At 46.2% G+C, this 17,026-nt stretch overlaps 1 protein-coding gene across 2 annotated transcripts in view; it reads right to left on the reverse strand.

Moving 5' to 3' along the window:
- The window catches only part of DMXL2 (Dmx like 2), a 1,615,381-nt gene that overhangs the window by 665,528 nt on the left and 932,827 nt on the right, over positions 1 to 17,026 (reverse strand). For both annotated transcript variants that reach the window (XM_069222485.1, XM_069222484.1), the window contains exons 26-27: positions 10,794 to 10,870; positions 8,775 to 8,905 (exon numbers count right to left, since the gene is read on the reverse strand). In XM_069222485.1, coding sequence (XP_069078586.1) covers positions 8,775 to 8,905; positions 10,794 to 10,870 — 208 coding nt within the window. The remainder of the gene's footprint in view (positions 1 to 8,774; positions 8,906 to 10,793; positions 10,871 to 17,026) is intronic.

Here is a 17,026-nt window from a genome sequence, read left to right on the forward strand (position 1 = left end):
CCCACGCAGAAGCAGGCAGCACCCACAGAAGCACTTGAACAGGCGTTCAAGAAATCTGAGCTCGGCTGTCATCTCAACATACCAAAAGAGGGTCCCACGAAGCCGGTGGTCAACTCACCGAGTTGAGCAATGCAGGATGGTGTGCTGTGGACCTGGGCTGTGCCCTGCACGAAGGATTCCTTGCAAAAGTGCACAGAAGCACTAGCAGCTGCAGATCACGCAGTACACAGGATTACTGTCTGGCATGGGGAGGCAAGGACTTACCTCCACCAAATTTGGACAGAAGGACCACTGGACTGTCGGGGTCACTTGGATCCAGTTCCTGTGTTCCAGGGACCACGCTCGTTAAGATGAGGGGACCCAGAGGACCGATGATGCAGAAGTTTGGTGCCTGCGTTAGCATGGGGAAGACTCCGTCAACCCACAGGAGATTTCTTCTTGGCTTCCAGTGCAGGGTGAAGGCAGACAGCCCTCGGAGCATGCACCACCAGGAAACAGTCGAGAAAGCTGGCAGGATTAGGCGCTACAATGTTGCTGGGAGTCGTCTTGCTACTTTTCTGCGGTTTTGCAGGCGTCCTGGAGCAGTCAGCGATCGATCCTTGACAGAAGTTCAAGAGAGAGATGCAGAGGAACTCTGGTGAGCTCTTGCATTCGTTACCTGAAGAGAAACCCACAGGAGAGACTCTAAATACCCCTCAGAAAAGGATTGGCCATCGAACCAGGTAAGCACCTATCAGGAGGAGTCTCTGACGGCACCTGCTGGCACTGGCCACTCAGAGGCCTCCATTGTGCCCTCACACCTCTGCATTCAAGATGGCAGAGGTATGTGACACACTGGAGGAGCTTTGGGCACCACCCCTGGGGTGGCGATGGACAGGGAAGTGGTCACTCCCCTTTCCTTTGTCCAGTTTCTCTCCATAGCAGGGGCTGGGGGGTCCCTGAATCGGGGTAGACTGGCTTATGTAAGGAGCGCACCATCTGTGCCCTTCAAAGCATTTCCAGAGGATGGGGAGGCTACTCCTCCCCAGCCCTTAACACCTATTTCCAAAGGAAGAGGGTGTAACACCCTCTCTCAGAGGAAATCCTTTTTTCTGCCTTTTTTCTGCCTTCCTGGGATTGGGCTGCCCAGACCCCAGGAGGGCAGAAGCCTGTCTGTGTGTTGGCAGGAGCGGTAGCTGCAGTGAATACCCTAGAGAGCTAGTTTGGCAGTACCCGGGGTCCATGCTGGGGCCCCGGGGATGCATGGGACTGGCACCCCAATACCAGATTTCGCATGGGGGGACAATTCCAAAAACATGTTACATGGCCATGTTCGGAGTTACCATTGTGAAGCTACATATAGGTATTGACCTATATGTAGTGCACGCGTGTAATGGTGTCCCTGCACTCACAAAGTCTGTGGAAATTGCCCTGAACAATGTGGGGGCACCTTGACTAGTGCCACAGTGCCCTCACACTTAGTAACTTTGCACCTAACCTTCACTAAATGAGGGTTAGACATATAGGTGACTTATGAGTTACTTAAGTGCAGTGTAAAATGGCTGTGAAATAATGTGGACATTATTTCACGCAGACTGCAGTGGCAGTCCTGTGTAAGAATTGTCTGAGCTCCCTATGGGTGGCAAAAGAAATGCTGCAGCCCATAGGGATCTCCTGGAACCTCAATACCCTGGGTGCCTAGGTTCCATATACTAGGGAATTACAAGGGTGTGCCAGTGTGCCAATCAGAATTGGTGAAAATGGTCACTAGCCTGCAGTGACAATTTTAAAAGCAGAGAGAGCATTAACACTGAGGTTCTGGTTAGCGGAGCCTCATTGATACAGTTAGACACCACACAGGGAACACATATAGGCCACAAACTATGAGCACTGGGGTCCTGGCTAGCAGGATCCCAGTGACACAGGCAAAAACAAACTGACACACAAGTAAAAATGGGGGTAACATGCCAGGCAAGATGGTACTTTCCTACACCCCTCTAGCAGGCCTTAAAGCCCTAAGGCAGGGTACACTATACCACAGGTGAGGGCATAGCTGCATGAGCAATATGCCCCTACAGTGTCTAAGTATATTCTTAGACATTGTAAGTACAGTGTGACCATATTAAGTATATGGTCTGGGAGTTTGTCAAAAACGAACTCCACAGCTCCATAATGGCTACACTGAATACTGGGAAGTTTGGTATCAAACTTCTCAGAATAATAAACCCACACTGATGGCAGTGTTGGATTTATTAAAAAATGTACACAGGGGGCATCTTAGAGATGCCCCCTGTATTTTACCCAATCCTTCAGTGCAGGACTGACTGGTCTGTGCCAGTCTGCTGCTGAGAGACGAGCTTCTGACCCCCTGGGGTGAGAGCCTTTGTGCTCTCTGAGGCCAGAAACAAAGCCTGCAATGGGTGGAGATGCTTTACACCTCCTCACTGCAGGAACTGTAACAACTAGCAGTGAGCCTCAAAGGATCAAGCTTCGTGTTACAATTCCCCAGGGCACTCCATCTAGTGGAGATGCCCGCTCCCTGGACACAGCCCCCATTTTTGGCGGCAAGTCCAGGGGACATAATGAGAAAAACAAGGAGGAGTCACCCACCAGCCAGGACAGCCCCTAAGGTGTCCTGAGCTGAGGTGACCCATGCCTTTAGAAATCCTACATCTTGATTTTGGAGGATTCCCCCAATAGGAATAGGGATGTGCCCCCCTCCCCTCAGGGAGGCGGCACAAGGAGGGTGTAGCCACCCTCAAGGACAATAGCCATTGGCTACTGCCCCCAGACCTAAACACACCCCTAAATTCAGTAATTAGGGGCACCTCAGAACCCAGGAAATCAGATTCCTGCAAGCTGAAGAAACAAGAAGGACTGCTGACCTACAAGCCTGCAGAGAAGGAGAAAGATGACAACTGATTTGGCCCCAGCCTTACCGGCCTGTCTCCAACTTCGAAAACCTGCTCCAGCGACGCATCAGACAGGGACCAGCGACCTCTGAAGCCTCAAAGGACTGCCCTGGACTACAGGACCAAGAAACTCCCGTGAACAGCGGCCCTGTTCAAAACCAGCTACTTCTTTGCAACAAAGGAGCAACTTCCAAGGACTTCACGTTTCCCGCTGGAAGCGTGAGACTCTACACTCTGCACCAGATGCCCTTGGCTCGACCTGCAGAAAACTAACACCTCAGGGAGGACTCCCCGGCGACTGTGAGTAACCAGAGACGACCACTCTGAGCCCCCACAGCGACGCCTGTAGAGATAATCCAGAGTCTCTCCCTGACCGCGACTGCTAGTAACAAGGGACCCGACACCTGGAACCAACACTGCACCTGCAGCCCCCAGGACCTGAAGGAACCAAACTTCAACGCAGGAGTGACCGCCAGGCGACCCTCTGCCTAGCCCAGGTGGTGGCTGTCCCAAGAAGCCTCCCCCCTGTGCCTGCCTGCACTGCTAGAGTGACCCCCGGGTCCCTCCATTGATTCCTACCTGAAACCTGATACCTGTTTTGTACACTGCACCCGGCCGCCCCTGTGCCGCTGAGGGTGTGTTTTGTGTGGCTACTTGTGTCCCCCCAGTGCTCTACAAAACCCCCCTGGTCTGCCTCCCGAGGAAGCAGGTACTTACCTGCTGGCAGACTGGAACCAGAGCACCCCTGTTCTCCATAGGCGCCTTTGTGTTTTGGGCACCTTTTGACCTCTGCACCTGACCGGCCCTGAGCTGCTGGTGTGGTAACTTTGGGGTTGCCTTGAACTCCCAACGGTGGGCTGCCTATGCCCCAGGACTGAGACTTGTAAGTGTTTTACTTACCTCCTAATATAACCTTTACTTACCTCTACCAGGAACTGTTGATCTTTGCACTGTGTCCACTTTAAAAATAGCTTATTGCCATTTTTACAAAGACTGTACATGATATTGTTTTCATTCAAAGTTCCTAAAGTATCTAAGTGAAGTACCCTACATTTAAAGTGTTTAATGTAAATCTTGAACCTGTGGTTCTTAAAATAAACTAAGAAAATATATTTTTCAATATAAAAACCTATTGGCCTGGAGTAAGTCTTTGAGTGTGTGTTCCTCATGTATTGCTTGTGTGTACAACAAATGCTTAACACTACCCTCTGATAAGCCTACTGCTCAACCACACTACCACAAAATAGAACATTAGAATTATATACTTTTGCCACTATCTTACCTGTAAGGGGAACCCTTGGACTCTGCGCACACTATTTCTTACTTTGAAATAGTATATACAGAGCCAACTTCCTACAGCACCCATTGATAGGGTGCTTGAAATCGTCGATCTGTCCCAAATGCACGATAGGCGCACCAGAGGCGACCACTGCACTGCTAAAAAAAAAATGAACAATGCACTAAAAAACAGAGAAGGATACATCCCAGGCGCAGGACATTTTGGGTATGGATGTCCAAACTGGGGCCTTAAAGCCAAAGGTGACCTCTGACCCTGCATCCTTGCAGGCAGGTCGCTTCCTCCTCACCACTGCTCCGGTAAGTGCTGCCCATTGTTTTCGGCTTGTTTGGGCTTGTCTGGGCTTCTTGGCTTCTCCTCTCCCGGAAGGCCCCGCCACCCTCCCTCATCCTCTGAGCTCATCCTGCTCCTGACTCCTGCTGCCCCCGCCCCCTGCACTCCCATTGGAGGTTTCCCTCCCTCCTCCCAGCTGCCACTCCCTCCCACCTCCCCTCTTATGCCGGCCGCAGCGCGGACGCGCCGCTGGTGCACCAAAGGCAAGCCCGTCTGCACCAAGACCGCGCCCAGCGCCAGACCCCCTGGCCAACACGCCTCCCGTGCCACCAAACACCTTTACACTGCCAACGAACTCCAAGCCCTTAATCCAGGACGCTCCTCCATCTGCTTCCAGTACTCACCGACGCGCACCAAAGGACCCTTCTCCTGCAAAGCCTGCAATTTCATCTGCAACCTAACCTCCAAACTCCAAATCAAAACAGACAACCGCCTAAGATGCATCCTACTTAACACCCGCTCCGCCACAAACGTGCAATTGAACTCTGGGACCTCCTGACCACATACTCGCCCAACATCGCATTCCTCACCAAAACCTGGATGAATTCGGCCTCAGAACTAGACGTAGCCATAGCCATACCAGAAAACTACAAGATCACCAGAAGAGACCGAATCAACAGACCAGGAGGAGGAATCGCCATAGTCCACAAAAACTTCATAAGAGTCTCCATCAACTCCCACGACACCATCAACTCTGCCGAGCACCTCCACTTCAAAATCCACATCAACGCCAACAACACACTCAGAGGAACACTGGTCTACAGACCCCCTGGACCCATACCGCAGTTCTGTAATGACATCGCCGACGGCATCAGCTCCCAAGCCCTCGCCTCAACAGACTACATCCTCCTTGGTGACCTAAACTTCCACCTAGAAAATAACAACAATATCAACACCACCAACCTAAATCGACAACCTCGCCAACTTCGGCCTCAAGCAACTCGTCACTACACCCACCCACTCCGCAGGCCACACACTCAACCCCATCTTCTCAGCCAGCAATCACGTCTCTTTTAGCCACACCACTGAACTCAGTTGGACAGACCACCGCTGCATCCACTTCTCCTACCAAAACCCAGTCACTTACCACCACCGCACACAACCCCCCGACTCAACTGGAGCAAAATATCAACGGATCAACTGATCTCCACTCTTGCCCGGGCCCCACCCCCTGGCACCCCAGACCCCAACATAGCCACCACCAACCTGCATCGCTGGATAGAAGATTGCGCCAACACCCTCGCCCGCTCAAAAAAAAACAAACACCTCCCACAGAATCAAGGCCAGCTGGTTCACCCCAGAACTACAGGAATCCAAACGGCTATGGAATGGAAAAAACCTGGCACCTTGACCCTACCAACTCCAACCACATTGCTTTCAAGGATGCCCTACGCAAACATCACCAACTGATCCGCACCACCAAAAGGACCAACTTCAAAAACCGCATCAATGCCAACGCTCACAACAGTAAAGAGCTCTTCAGCATCGTCAATGAGCTTTCCACCCCCCAGGACCAGCTCCAACGAACCCCTGCCATCACAGGAGTTCTGCAACTCACTGGCAACCCACTTCCGTCGAAAGATAGAAGAAATCCACAATAGCTTCAAACCCCAGACCCACCAGCTGACTACAAACACCCAAGAACCCAACTCTCCAAGCAACACCCACCTCATCCACACCTGGACCCCCGTCAACATAGAGGACACCGCCACCACCATGGCGTCCATCCTCTCCGGATCACCATCGGACCCCTGCACACACCATATATTCAATAAGGCAAACATCATCATCGCCCCCCACCTCTGCAAAACAATCAACAGCTCCTTCGAGTCAGCCACCTTCCCAGAAAGATGGAAGCACGCAGAAATCAACGTCCTGCTAAAGAAACCAAAGGCAGACCCAGACGACCCCAAGAATTACCGGCCGATCTCCCTCCTCCCCTTCCCAGCCAAGGTCATCGAAAAAATTGTAAACAGCCAACTATCCCGGTTCCTGGAAGACAGCAAGGTACTCGACACCTCCCAATCAGGATCACGCAGAAACCACAGCACTGAGACTGCACTCATTGCTGCCAGACGACATTAGGACCATGCTCGACGAAGGAGAAACAGCACCACTCATCCTCCTGGACCTCTCCGCAGCTTTCGACACGGTATGTCATCACACTCTCCGCACACGCCTACACAACGCTGGAATCCGTGACAAGGCACTCAACTGGATCTCGTCATTTCTCTCAGGCAGAACCCAGAGAGCCCACCACCCACGCACGCAACCAAGGCTTCATTTTGGACTCCACACTCAGCATGACTCAGCAGGTCAATGCCATCTTCTCTTCCTGCTATAACACTCTCTGCATGCTCTGCAAAATCTTCATGTGGATTCCCGTCGAAACCAGGAAAACTGTCACCCACGCCCTGGTCAGCAGCCGATTGAACTACAGAAACGCCCTATATGCAGGAATAACAACCAAATTCCTAACAAAACTGCAAAGAATCCAGAACGCATCCGCCCGCCTCATTCTGGACATCCCACGCCGTGACCACATTTCCCCCCACCTCAGAGACCTTCACTGGCTACCAGTGTCAAAGAGGATCACCTTCAAACTCCTCATCCACGCACACAAGGCCCTCCACAACACAGGCCCAGCCTACCTCAACGACAGACTCACCTTCCACACCCCCACCTGCAATCTTCGCTCCGCCAGCCTCGCCCTCGCCTCCATCCCCCGCATCCGCCGCACCACCGCCAGAGGAAGATCCTTCTCTCACCTAGCCGCCAAGACCTGGAACCCCCTACCGCTCCACCTTCGCCAGACCCAAGACTTCTTGACATTCAGGAAACGCCTCAAGACATGGCTCTACGACCAGTAGCTCCCCCCCAGCGCCTTGAGACCCTAACGGGTGATTAGTGCGCTCTATTAATCCTTGATTGATTGATTGATTGAGATTAAACATTTGCTGGAGCAGAGTCTGCTGGACCCACTGGTGTAGGGTCCACTGGTTTCAGCGGCGTTGACGGGCATGCAGGAGCCTGATGTTTTTCCACTTGGTGTACTTCTTCTCTGGGCTGACTTTGATCTGAAGGAGGTGAAGCCAGCAGTGGAGACTTGCTTTTCTGAAGCAGGTGAAGCCAGTGGTGGAGATTTGCTTTCTGAAGATCTTCTGAAGGATTCATGTATTTTCTTTTTCTTGGGCTTTTTTTTTTTTTTTTTTTTTTTTAAACTTAGAAGAATTAGGCGAAGGAGACTTTATCGAAATTTGCTTCAACTACATCACATATCTCACGCTCAAGCCATAAACATTTTGGCTTCCTGCTCCTTGAGTGTATTGGATTCATCTTTTGCAAGAGTCACAAGCATCAATGTTGTGGTCAGACCGAAGGCACCATAGGCAGATGGACTAAGAATCAGTGACGGAGACCTCACCATCCGAGTTCCTACATGGCTTGAATCCCAACCATTTGTGCAGCAAATTTTTTAAATAATTTGAAATTAATCATTGAATAACTTTTTTTCTGAGAAGAGCTGAAGAGCTTCGGATTGCATCAATGGTGTGGAAAAAAGTAAACTGACATCACACGAATGAGGGAACTTTATAGCTTCAGCGACATCATGCGGTACAGCGCACAGAGCAGAGGTGAAGCTGGTGCACTCTACAGATCCAGAATGACGTTTGGGATATTCAAAAGAAGAGTAATCTGCAAGTAGACGTATCCAGCAAAAATCAAGTGACTAGAGATTTTCGAGAGATGAGGTGGACTGTTATTTCATTGCAGTTTAATGAGTTTTCAGCCTTTTGCCTTGGCTTTTTATTTTTTGCACTTCTTTGCCTCTAGTCTGATGGTGTCCTGGGTGCAGGTTGGCAGAGAGTCACACAAAGCTGTGGACTTATCAGCCAGATAGGCGGGAGTGACATTGGTAATGTCTTTATGGATCATGCAGTTGGTTTTGGAGATGGTGCAGGTTGGCAAGGGAGTCAGAGGAGTTGCAGCAGGATGGGGATGATGTGGTCTACTGCCTGAAACCCTTGATGACACTAAGTAACAGCTTTGTATGCTGGTATTAGAGATAGGTGCATGCTGCTCTTTCTGTGTATTGTATGGATAAGACCAAAAACTTCATAGCAGTGGTTCTGTCACCCTCATTACCACGATAACCAATTATAATCTTGTGGCCTATGAAGAGGATAAACCAGGATTAAACAATAAAAAGAAAGTGACATAATATTGGTTGCCTTGAGAATACTTTTCCTCACCAGGCCAAGAGGCAGGAGGTGAATTTGGTGTTGCATGTTCTTCAATGCTCTCTGTCCGTAGTCTGCGTCTTTCACTCAAAAGAAGGCCCTGATAAGTCATTCCAGTGAACTGATTTGTTTCTGTCTGATTGCTAAAAAGAAAAAATAAAGTGCTTTTTAGTACTATTTTAAAATCAGCAGGTAGCATCATCTTTAACCATATTTTCCCAATAGGTGCAAAAACATCTTACTACTGTTTCTGCTTGACAAATAATTAAGCACCATTGGTGACAGAAAAGGCACATGTATGTAGGAGTGGCAAAACATTTTCACGAAAATGTGGAATAAACTGAATAAACATACTCTATGGTTCTACTTAAAGGAAGAAAGTCATAATTCTGCACCGGACACTCTGACTCACTCCTGTTAGCAACAGCCTTCAGCCTTCCTCGACTACATACTTTGCTATGAATAGCTAGCTATACGATGGAGGATATCGGACAATTTGATTTGTGACCCTGTGACCAGTCAAACAAGCTGAAACTTAAAGAAGGTTGTGTGGAATTTCCAAAAATCAGATTAATCGTTTGGTCAGCAATCTGAGACAATTACAGCGGACATTCATGGGAAGCAGGTATTTTCACCAACTTTTGGGAACAGGGTCTCCTTTTCTTTCAATTTGAATGTAGAGCCATGATTTTCCCATCAACCCGGATGCTTTTTGAAGTACGCAGTTTATTTAAATTACACAGATCACGAGGAGCATTGCAGAGGAACACGTAGAATCTACATCACCCGGTATCAGTAAACCAGAAATCAGCACACTTCTACAAAATGGTGGGTGGTTCTTCGATGTACAGCATGCTAACAAACCTAAATCCGGTGCACTTTATATTAATACATCTAAGTGGAAATAAAAAAAAATGATTTATTTCTTAATCATGACAATAACCATCATAGAAGATCTATAACAAGGAATGAACCTTACTCAATAATGATTGGCAAGCAAATATGGTAGCTATTATAATAACCTGCACTAATGGGGTCAGTAAATTACGCTCGGTGGTTTAAAAGCTTTTCATGGGCATTTGGTCCAAAACATAGTAACAAAGGAATGTTTGTCTATTCTACTTTATTTTTTTAACATTTATGTCTATCTCGGAGGTCAAGGTCTAAATTGCATAATAAGAAAATCCTGAAGAACTTCAGCTGCTCTCCCACAAAAGCCATTTGGGTCAAATTCTGAACACCCCTATACATTTACTCCTTCAGACCTTTTTTCTATGTTGCTACTAAATTTTCGTTATTTGACGAACTCAAAGTATTCAAAGAATACAACTGGGAAGCTGTAACAGTCTCGGATTTTTTTTTTATTACTTCTGGAAATATTTTTCAATTCAGAGTGACTGACATGCAAAAACATTGTTCATAATATAAATGGGAAAGCGTTTTCCTAAACACGTCAACATTTTTCTAAAGCATTGGTAAAAAGGCGCCTAAAAGGTGTTTTTTTTAAATTGGAATTAAGTTGTGTAAGAGAACAGAACTGGACTGTCAAAAATATCAACTTTAGCCACGCTGAAAGAAATTAAATTCCTTCTTAGGGAATGAGAGGGAATCTTCCAATAAATATTGAATCAATACTCAAAAAACTGTAATTAAAATTTCCATTTACTGAAAGTTGCAGCTGATTAAATATATGGTGTGTAGCACTCTCCCTCCGTATTTTTTCCCCTCTCTTAATTGAGCCATTGCTTTTATTTTCAAGTTGCATATTGATCACGTCTATTGGTAATTTACGATGTGTCTTTGGTCAGGTATGCAATTTCATTACTGAAATAACTTATTTCATTTAGACTATGTAACGACAAAAAGATGTCCAAATGAAAAAAAACAAACACAAGCGTGAATAGATATATTGTGGGTTTAGAGTTGGAAGTTACCTTGCATTTTACCACAATTATAGTAATACTCACGCTGGTTAAACGAACGCCGATAGTTATGCTTTTTACCAAGGTCTTTTTAATATTTAGTTAATACCTGTAGCTGTGGCTATCACACAAGGCTTGATAAATCGAAGCTGATAGAGAAGCTGCTAATGAATGAAGCGTGGCAACCTAAAAAAAAATAACAGAGAGATAGTGGGTTTCGGACTTCTGATAAATGGCAACAAAAGACAGCTTGCTACTACAATGAGGTTTAGGAGATATTGCGAACAACACATTATGGCACTATTCACAACTAGTTAGTTAAATAAATAATCATTAAGTATGGAAAGACCTGTGCTGATTGCTACCAGAAAAAATGAAGTTACTTTGGATTCTGAAGGATGCTGGTTATTTTCCAGACTATGTTTTGCAGTAAAACACCAACAACCACGAACAATCTGGAAGGAGGACCCAGAATATGTCAACTAAAAAGAAAAGTTTACATGAAAAAACGATGAACAACCTTTCTACATTAGAATCAGAATTGAGACAATTCTGATTTGAAAACGTATGCACTTAAGGCCAAATTGCGTCACTCAAAAAAAACATTGATTCCTCGTGCACAAGCTGCCAAAGCAGTTGTTTGCTTGTGGAAGGGGCAATATGTGCTTGTTGCAGGACAATAGAATCTCTTATCGGTCACAAAGCTATTACACATATTTGCTCAGACACTGCCATTCCTTTAGAAGCTATGCCTTAATAGGTGAAGCACTGTGTAACCATGAGACATTAATCTCTCCTAGAAATGTAATTTTTCAAAGAACATTCACCGCTTTTCTTCTACCAAGGTACAACATAATCCTGGCAGTTTGCCAAAATGTTCCGGCGGTGAAGCTGCTGATACACAGCACCTGTACTGTATCTAAATAACATAAATATACCTTCCCTTTATTCACCAGTCTCTCAAAGCCACATGGAACCAGTTCCAATGAATATCGGCTACCTACGCACATCTATCATCCTTCGAGGCATCACAAGCATATAATTGAGGAATTCACAGACCATAACATTTTGTAGAATACATTCTCCATAAATATATTTTTGTTGACTTTAACCCAAACTGGAGCAATTAAATAAACGTCAGTTCACTGCCATTCAAAATCTACTACATCTAAACAAGCTGCAGCCACTACCCATACACACCATACTTGTAAACGTATCTACTCATTGCTGATCTAATCAGCATAATGTTTCGACTCTGTTGAAGTGGAACGGTATGACAACTTAATTGCAACTGATACCTTCTTGTCTAAACCTCTCAAGGTCTTTTATCTAACTACCATAAGCCTTCCAAAGAGTTCCTTCAACTGCATCTCAGAAAAATCCTTTTCAAATGCACAATGCTCAAAGAGATTGCTGCCAGAACCCATCTAGCATCATCTTTGATAACTACCTCAAAAACTCCAAAATTCTTCTTGACACAAGTGTTCCTATCAAATATGTACCACTAAGTTTGGTTGCCCTTGGTTCTCTGATGCTCTCTTAACAAAAAGGAAACAATTACACAGGATGGGAGGAGAACTGCAGTCTACTAAATACTTTCAAATATTTTCATCATTGAAAGATGCAGGAAAGCAATGATTTCCCATATGCCAAAGCTGATTTCCTGCGAAAATAAAGTGTTCCCCACCAAACTCAAAGAAGAAAAAATTCAAATTGTGATTTTCAAATATAAACACAATCCTGAACTACTGCTATCTGAAGCCAAACAAAGTCAAGAATTTTCAGCACTTTTTTCTTAACAGAAAAAGCTACTCAGAAATTCTGCCACCGGATGACATAACTCTTACAATGAAGACGACAGTGTGTGTTCTCCAGAGTAGCAAAGAGATCTATCTTAGGCGTAGCCCATAGCTGGAAAATGCATAGTACCACTTCTAGATGGAAACAACATTCATGATTGGTCAAATAACGCCAATTAAGACTATCCACGCATATGTTCAGAACTCCAGCCAGGTGATTTGCCACCACACAAATCTGATCATCCTCATCCCAGAGTCACGGAGCTTCTCTGCACAGAAGAGATGACCTGGCCCCCTCCCCTTGCTTACGTACCACATCACGGTATTGTCTGTCAAGACCTGGTCTGACTGATCGCAAAATGAAGGGAGCTAGATGACTCATCCACAATTCAAACTCACTGATATGAAAAAACTGTTCTTTCGGAGACCAAAGCCCTCTGATCTCCAGATCCTCCAAATGAGCTCCCCGACGTAGGGTGGAGGCATCCATTATGACAGTTGTCATCGGTGGTGGAGGTTGAAACTGTTTCCCCAGCGAAAGCTTGTAGATCACACTCCACCAGTGACTATCCACTTCAATGTTCCTGGAGATTGTGATACAGGTGATACAGCTCTCCATTGTGTTTAAACTACTGCCTGTGGAAACACCACAGGAGTGCCCTCATGGCCAATCGTGCACTGGTGACCAACAGTATACAGGAAGCTACCAGACAGACATTGAGGGCGAAACACCTTCAGGACTGGAAAAAACACTCCATTCTGGAACATGGGACTCCTAGCCTGAATGTTGTGAATCATCTGAGAAGGAGGAAAGGCTTGATTTACAGTTGTTTCCAGTACTGCCCCTATGGACAGGCAGGATGCGTTGTAGGGGCACCAGGTGAGATTTGAGTTTGTTGATGGAAAGCCAGGATCAAACAGCTGAGTTGTTACCATTAAGAGATGCAGCACTAACCCTGGAGATCAGGCTTTGACAAGCCAATCATCCAGGTAAGGGAGTACTAGTATTCCAGATATCCTACCATGAAGCATAAATACTACAACCAGGATGAGAGTGTAGGCGTCCTGCAGGTCCGCCAGCCAGTCTGTCATGTCCAGAGCAAGAAGCACCTGAACTAGGGTCAGCATCCTGAACTTTTCCTGCTTGAGAAACTAGTACAAAATCCTGAGCTCCAGGATCAAATGTAAACAATCGTCACTTCTTGTAAATAAGTAAATACAGAGAATAGTAATTCCAAATGGTTCCTGCTTAGGAATCAATTCCACTGCAGGAGTAGGGATTAGACCTCCTGTTCAGGAAGATGAAGATGGTCTGCTGAAACAGAATATGGTTGAGGAGAAAAGGGTGAATGAAATTCTTGGAAGGGTAGGGTATACCCATTTCCACAACACTTTGCACTCAAAGGTCTGATGTTATTGACCTCCACTGGGGTATAAGGAACCTTGGGTGTGTGTTGCCATGCAATCTGGGATCAGATGGCTGACAATCCCCATAAATGAAATCAACAGAATACTGTTTATCTGTTTACTCAATTCATGTTCATTAAATGCTCAAGCACTGATATTTAGAACAGCAATTATTCTACTTTCATTTGTTAAGCCTCTTAGCTTTAGTCTAGTCTTTGCCTAGATATGTTCCCACACTTGAATTTTTTGACAGCCCTGATGCTTATTTGTGCATCCACAGAGAAATGCAGACACAATATATGTTGGGTAAGGATGTCATAACAGAACACACTTTGTTCAACCCATATGGACCAAAACGTTATGCTCCCTGGTGGAAATTCTATCTAACCCCAGATTCCGCATCTTGTGAATACCAGCAAGAGCCATATTGGATGTGGAGACTTTTCTCACCAGTTCCTTCACATATCAGTAGGTGACGTTGTGCCAGGGACCTTACATAGCCACCACCTCCCGGCGGCTGATGCCAGTTTCTTTCTGATCTTAGAAATCAGATTGTGCCAGTGTTTGGATTTCTGGACTGAAGTGGAATCTTACTAATACAAACATAAAAAGCCCATTTCACAGAAAGGAGAGGAAGGTGGGTCAGTGAGGAATCTACAGTTTGATAGAGTCTCTACCACAAAAGGTGTTACAGAAAGTAAGTAACTTTGTTCCTACCTTCTAACCACAAATTTCTCACTTTGTGAGCAGGCATCAGAGCAGTACTTTGTCAGGTTGTGGATCTATGGAATGACTCAGACCAAGACATCCTGCAGAACAGACCAGGCAAAATGCCATCCTGCAGGATCTGGCTATTAAGGAAGTAGTGCTTTGTGAACTGACCCCATGCAGTAGCCTTGAGGATGTTCAAGACTGGTACACCACATGCCCATGGAGTGGTTGCAGCTTTCACTCTGGTTAAGTGAGTGTGTGCACCTTCTGGATACTGTTTCTTTGCCAGCCCACAACAGATCCTGATGCACAAAACTCTCCACTTGGAAATGGTCCTCTTCTGTACAGCTTCCCCTTTTTCGCCCCAGAGAAGCCCAAGAAAAGTTGATTGTCCACCTGATGTTCTCTGTTGCTATTGGTACAGAAGCTCAGGGCACTCTTGGGGTATAGCTGATAAGAGTCAGTCTTCCTTCTTGGAGGGGTGAAGAAAGGTTATGGACTACTCTATTTAGGCTAATCGTTGGGAGGAAGGTAGATTTTGTCCAAAGAACCAGGTTGTCTGGAAAAAAAGCTGGTTATGACTTCTGGACTAACAATTCCCCATGCGACAAGCTGAGATGATAGCAAAAAGGAATGCTGTTTTCAATGTCAGGAGATGCTTCACTTCAAATGGGGTGCACATGAGAAAGGTGAAAGCCAAAGTAAGGTCCCACTGCATCATCACAAATGGGTGTTGGTGGGAACATAGGGATCTGCCTTTTCAAGAAACGTATCACAACAGGCGATTTAAAAAGAGATGGCTGATCAGGGAGATGTAAAAAGGCTTAAAGTATTCACAAGCAACCTTTAACAGTTGCCACAAAAAAACCTTACTGGGCTAAAGAAAGATAATTTAACAGTATACAAGCAAACTATGCCTGCAGGGTGTGAATGTTGCAAGTGGAACACCACATACACTTCTCCCAGAGTCCAGAATAAATAGTTTGGACAGCTGGATACCCAACTGACAATATGACACCAACAACTTTGGGAGGAAGATCGAAAACAATCAGTTGCCATTGCTCAGTCTTCAAGAATGGTGGTGTAAGTAATTCAGATTGGGTAGCAGGTCCCTTCCCTGCTGCGGCGATAGGATGTCACTCCAACGAGGCAGCTGGATTGGAGGACAGATCCTCATGGCTGGAAGTTCCAGATACAACACTCTCCTCACCCAGGCTGGGGCCACTCAGATTACTTGGGCCCCGTCTTTCCTGATCTTCTTCAGAACTTTCAGTGGAAGAGGTAGCAACAGGAAGACATAAAAGACTCCTGTGCTCCAGTCTAAGCAAAATAAATCACATGAGAAATACCTTGGGAACTTCAACTCGCAGAAGCTTTGACTCTGCACGTTCTCTGTGGTGGGCAAAAGATCAAGTCAGGATTCTCCCCATTGTGGGAAGATGCATGTGCCACCTCTGAGAGAAGTCATCATATGTGAATCGTTAGACAACGTCAGCTCAGTATGTCTGCTATGGTGTTTAAAGTTTCTGCCAGGTGTTGTAAGATCAGGGAGATGCCCTGATGCTTCAGTCACTTTCAAAGGTACCAGGACCCCTGGCACAGCATCCACGAACCTCATCTACCCTGTCTGTTGCAGTAGCACATGGCAATAGTGTTGTCCATGAGGACCTGCATCAGTACCCCCTTCATGGATGGGAGGAATGCTTTCAGTGCCAAGAGTATTCCCGCACCTCCAACAAGTTGATTTGGAGATAGGCTTCAGCCAGAGAAGCGAATCCTCGGATCTCCACCTCTCCCAGATGACCTACCCATTTCAGCAAAGATGCATCCATCACAACTGTTAGTTCTGGGTAGGGGAGGGAGATGGGTGTGCCACCATTCCAGTTGCAGGGTCTAGCATCGACCACTGCAGATATTTTGTTCTGTCACCTGGATGTAATCCGGAAGATTTTCTTGGTGCTGAGTCCACTGAGACTTCACTACCCACTAGGGAGCCACACGTGCTACCTGGCTTGCCCCACAAACAGGTTTAAAAGTAGAAAAACCCTCAGAGATGCTCTCACTGAGACCTTGGTAAAAGGTTGAAACGTTGGAATCATATCTCAAATGCCCTGGACTTGCAGAGGTGAAGGAATGGCTCGGAAAAGCACCATGTAATGGACACAATGAAAGGCAGCCTCCACAGCTAATTGAAACAAATGAAAGGGAGCCTCTGTAGGAGGCTGGCCTCGCTTATAGTGGGTACCTGATGGTACTTACACCTTGGGCCAGGTCCAGTTATCCCTTATTATTAGATATGCAGTGTTCTAGCAGATTAGGCTGATAGAGGTAGCTATAGCAGAGCAGCGTAGGCTGACCTAGGAGACATGCAAAGCCCCTACTATACCACTTATATCATATAGCACTATATCAGAGAATCAAAAAT

Source organism: Pleurodeles waltl, chromosome 3_1 (genome assembly GCF_031143425.1).
Source record: "Pleurodeles waltl isolate 20211129_DDA chromosome 3_1, aPleWal1.hap1.20221129, whole genome shotgun sequence".
NCBI classification, from domain to species: Eukaryota; Metazoa; Chordata; class Amphibia; order Caudata; family Salamandridae; genus Pleurodeles; species Pleurodeles waltl.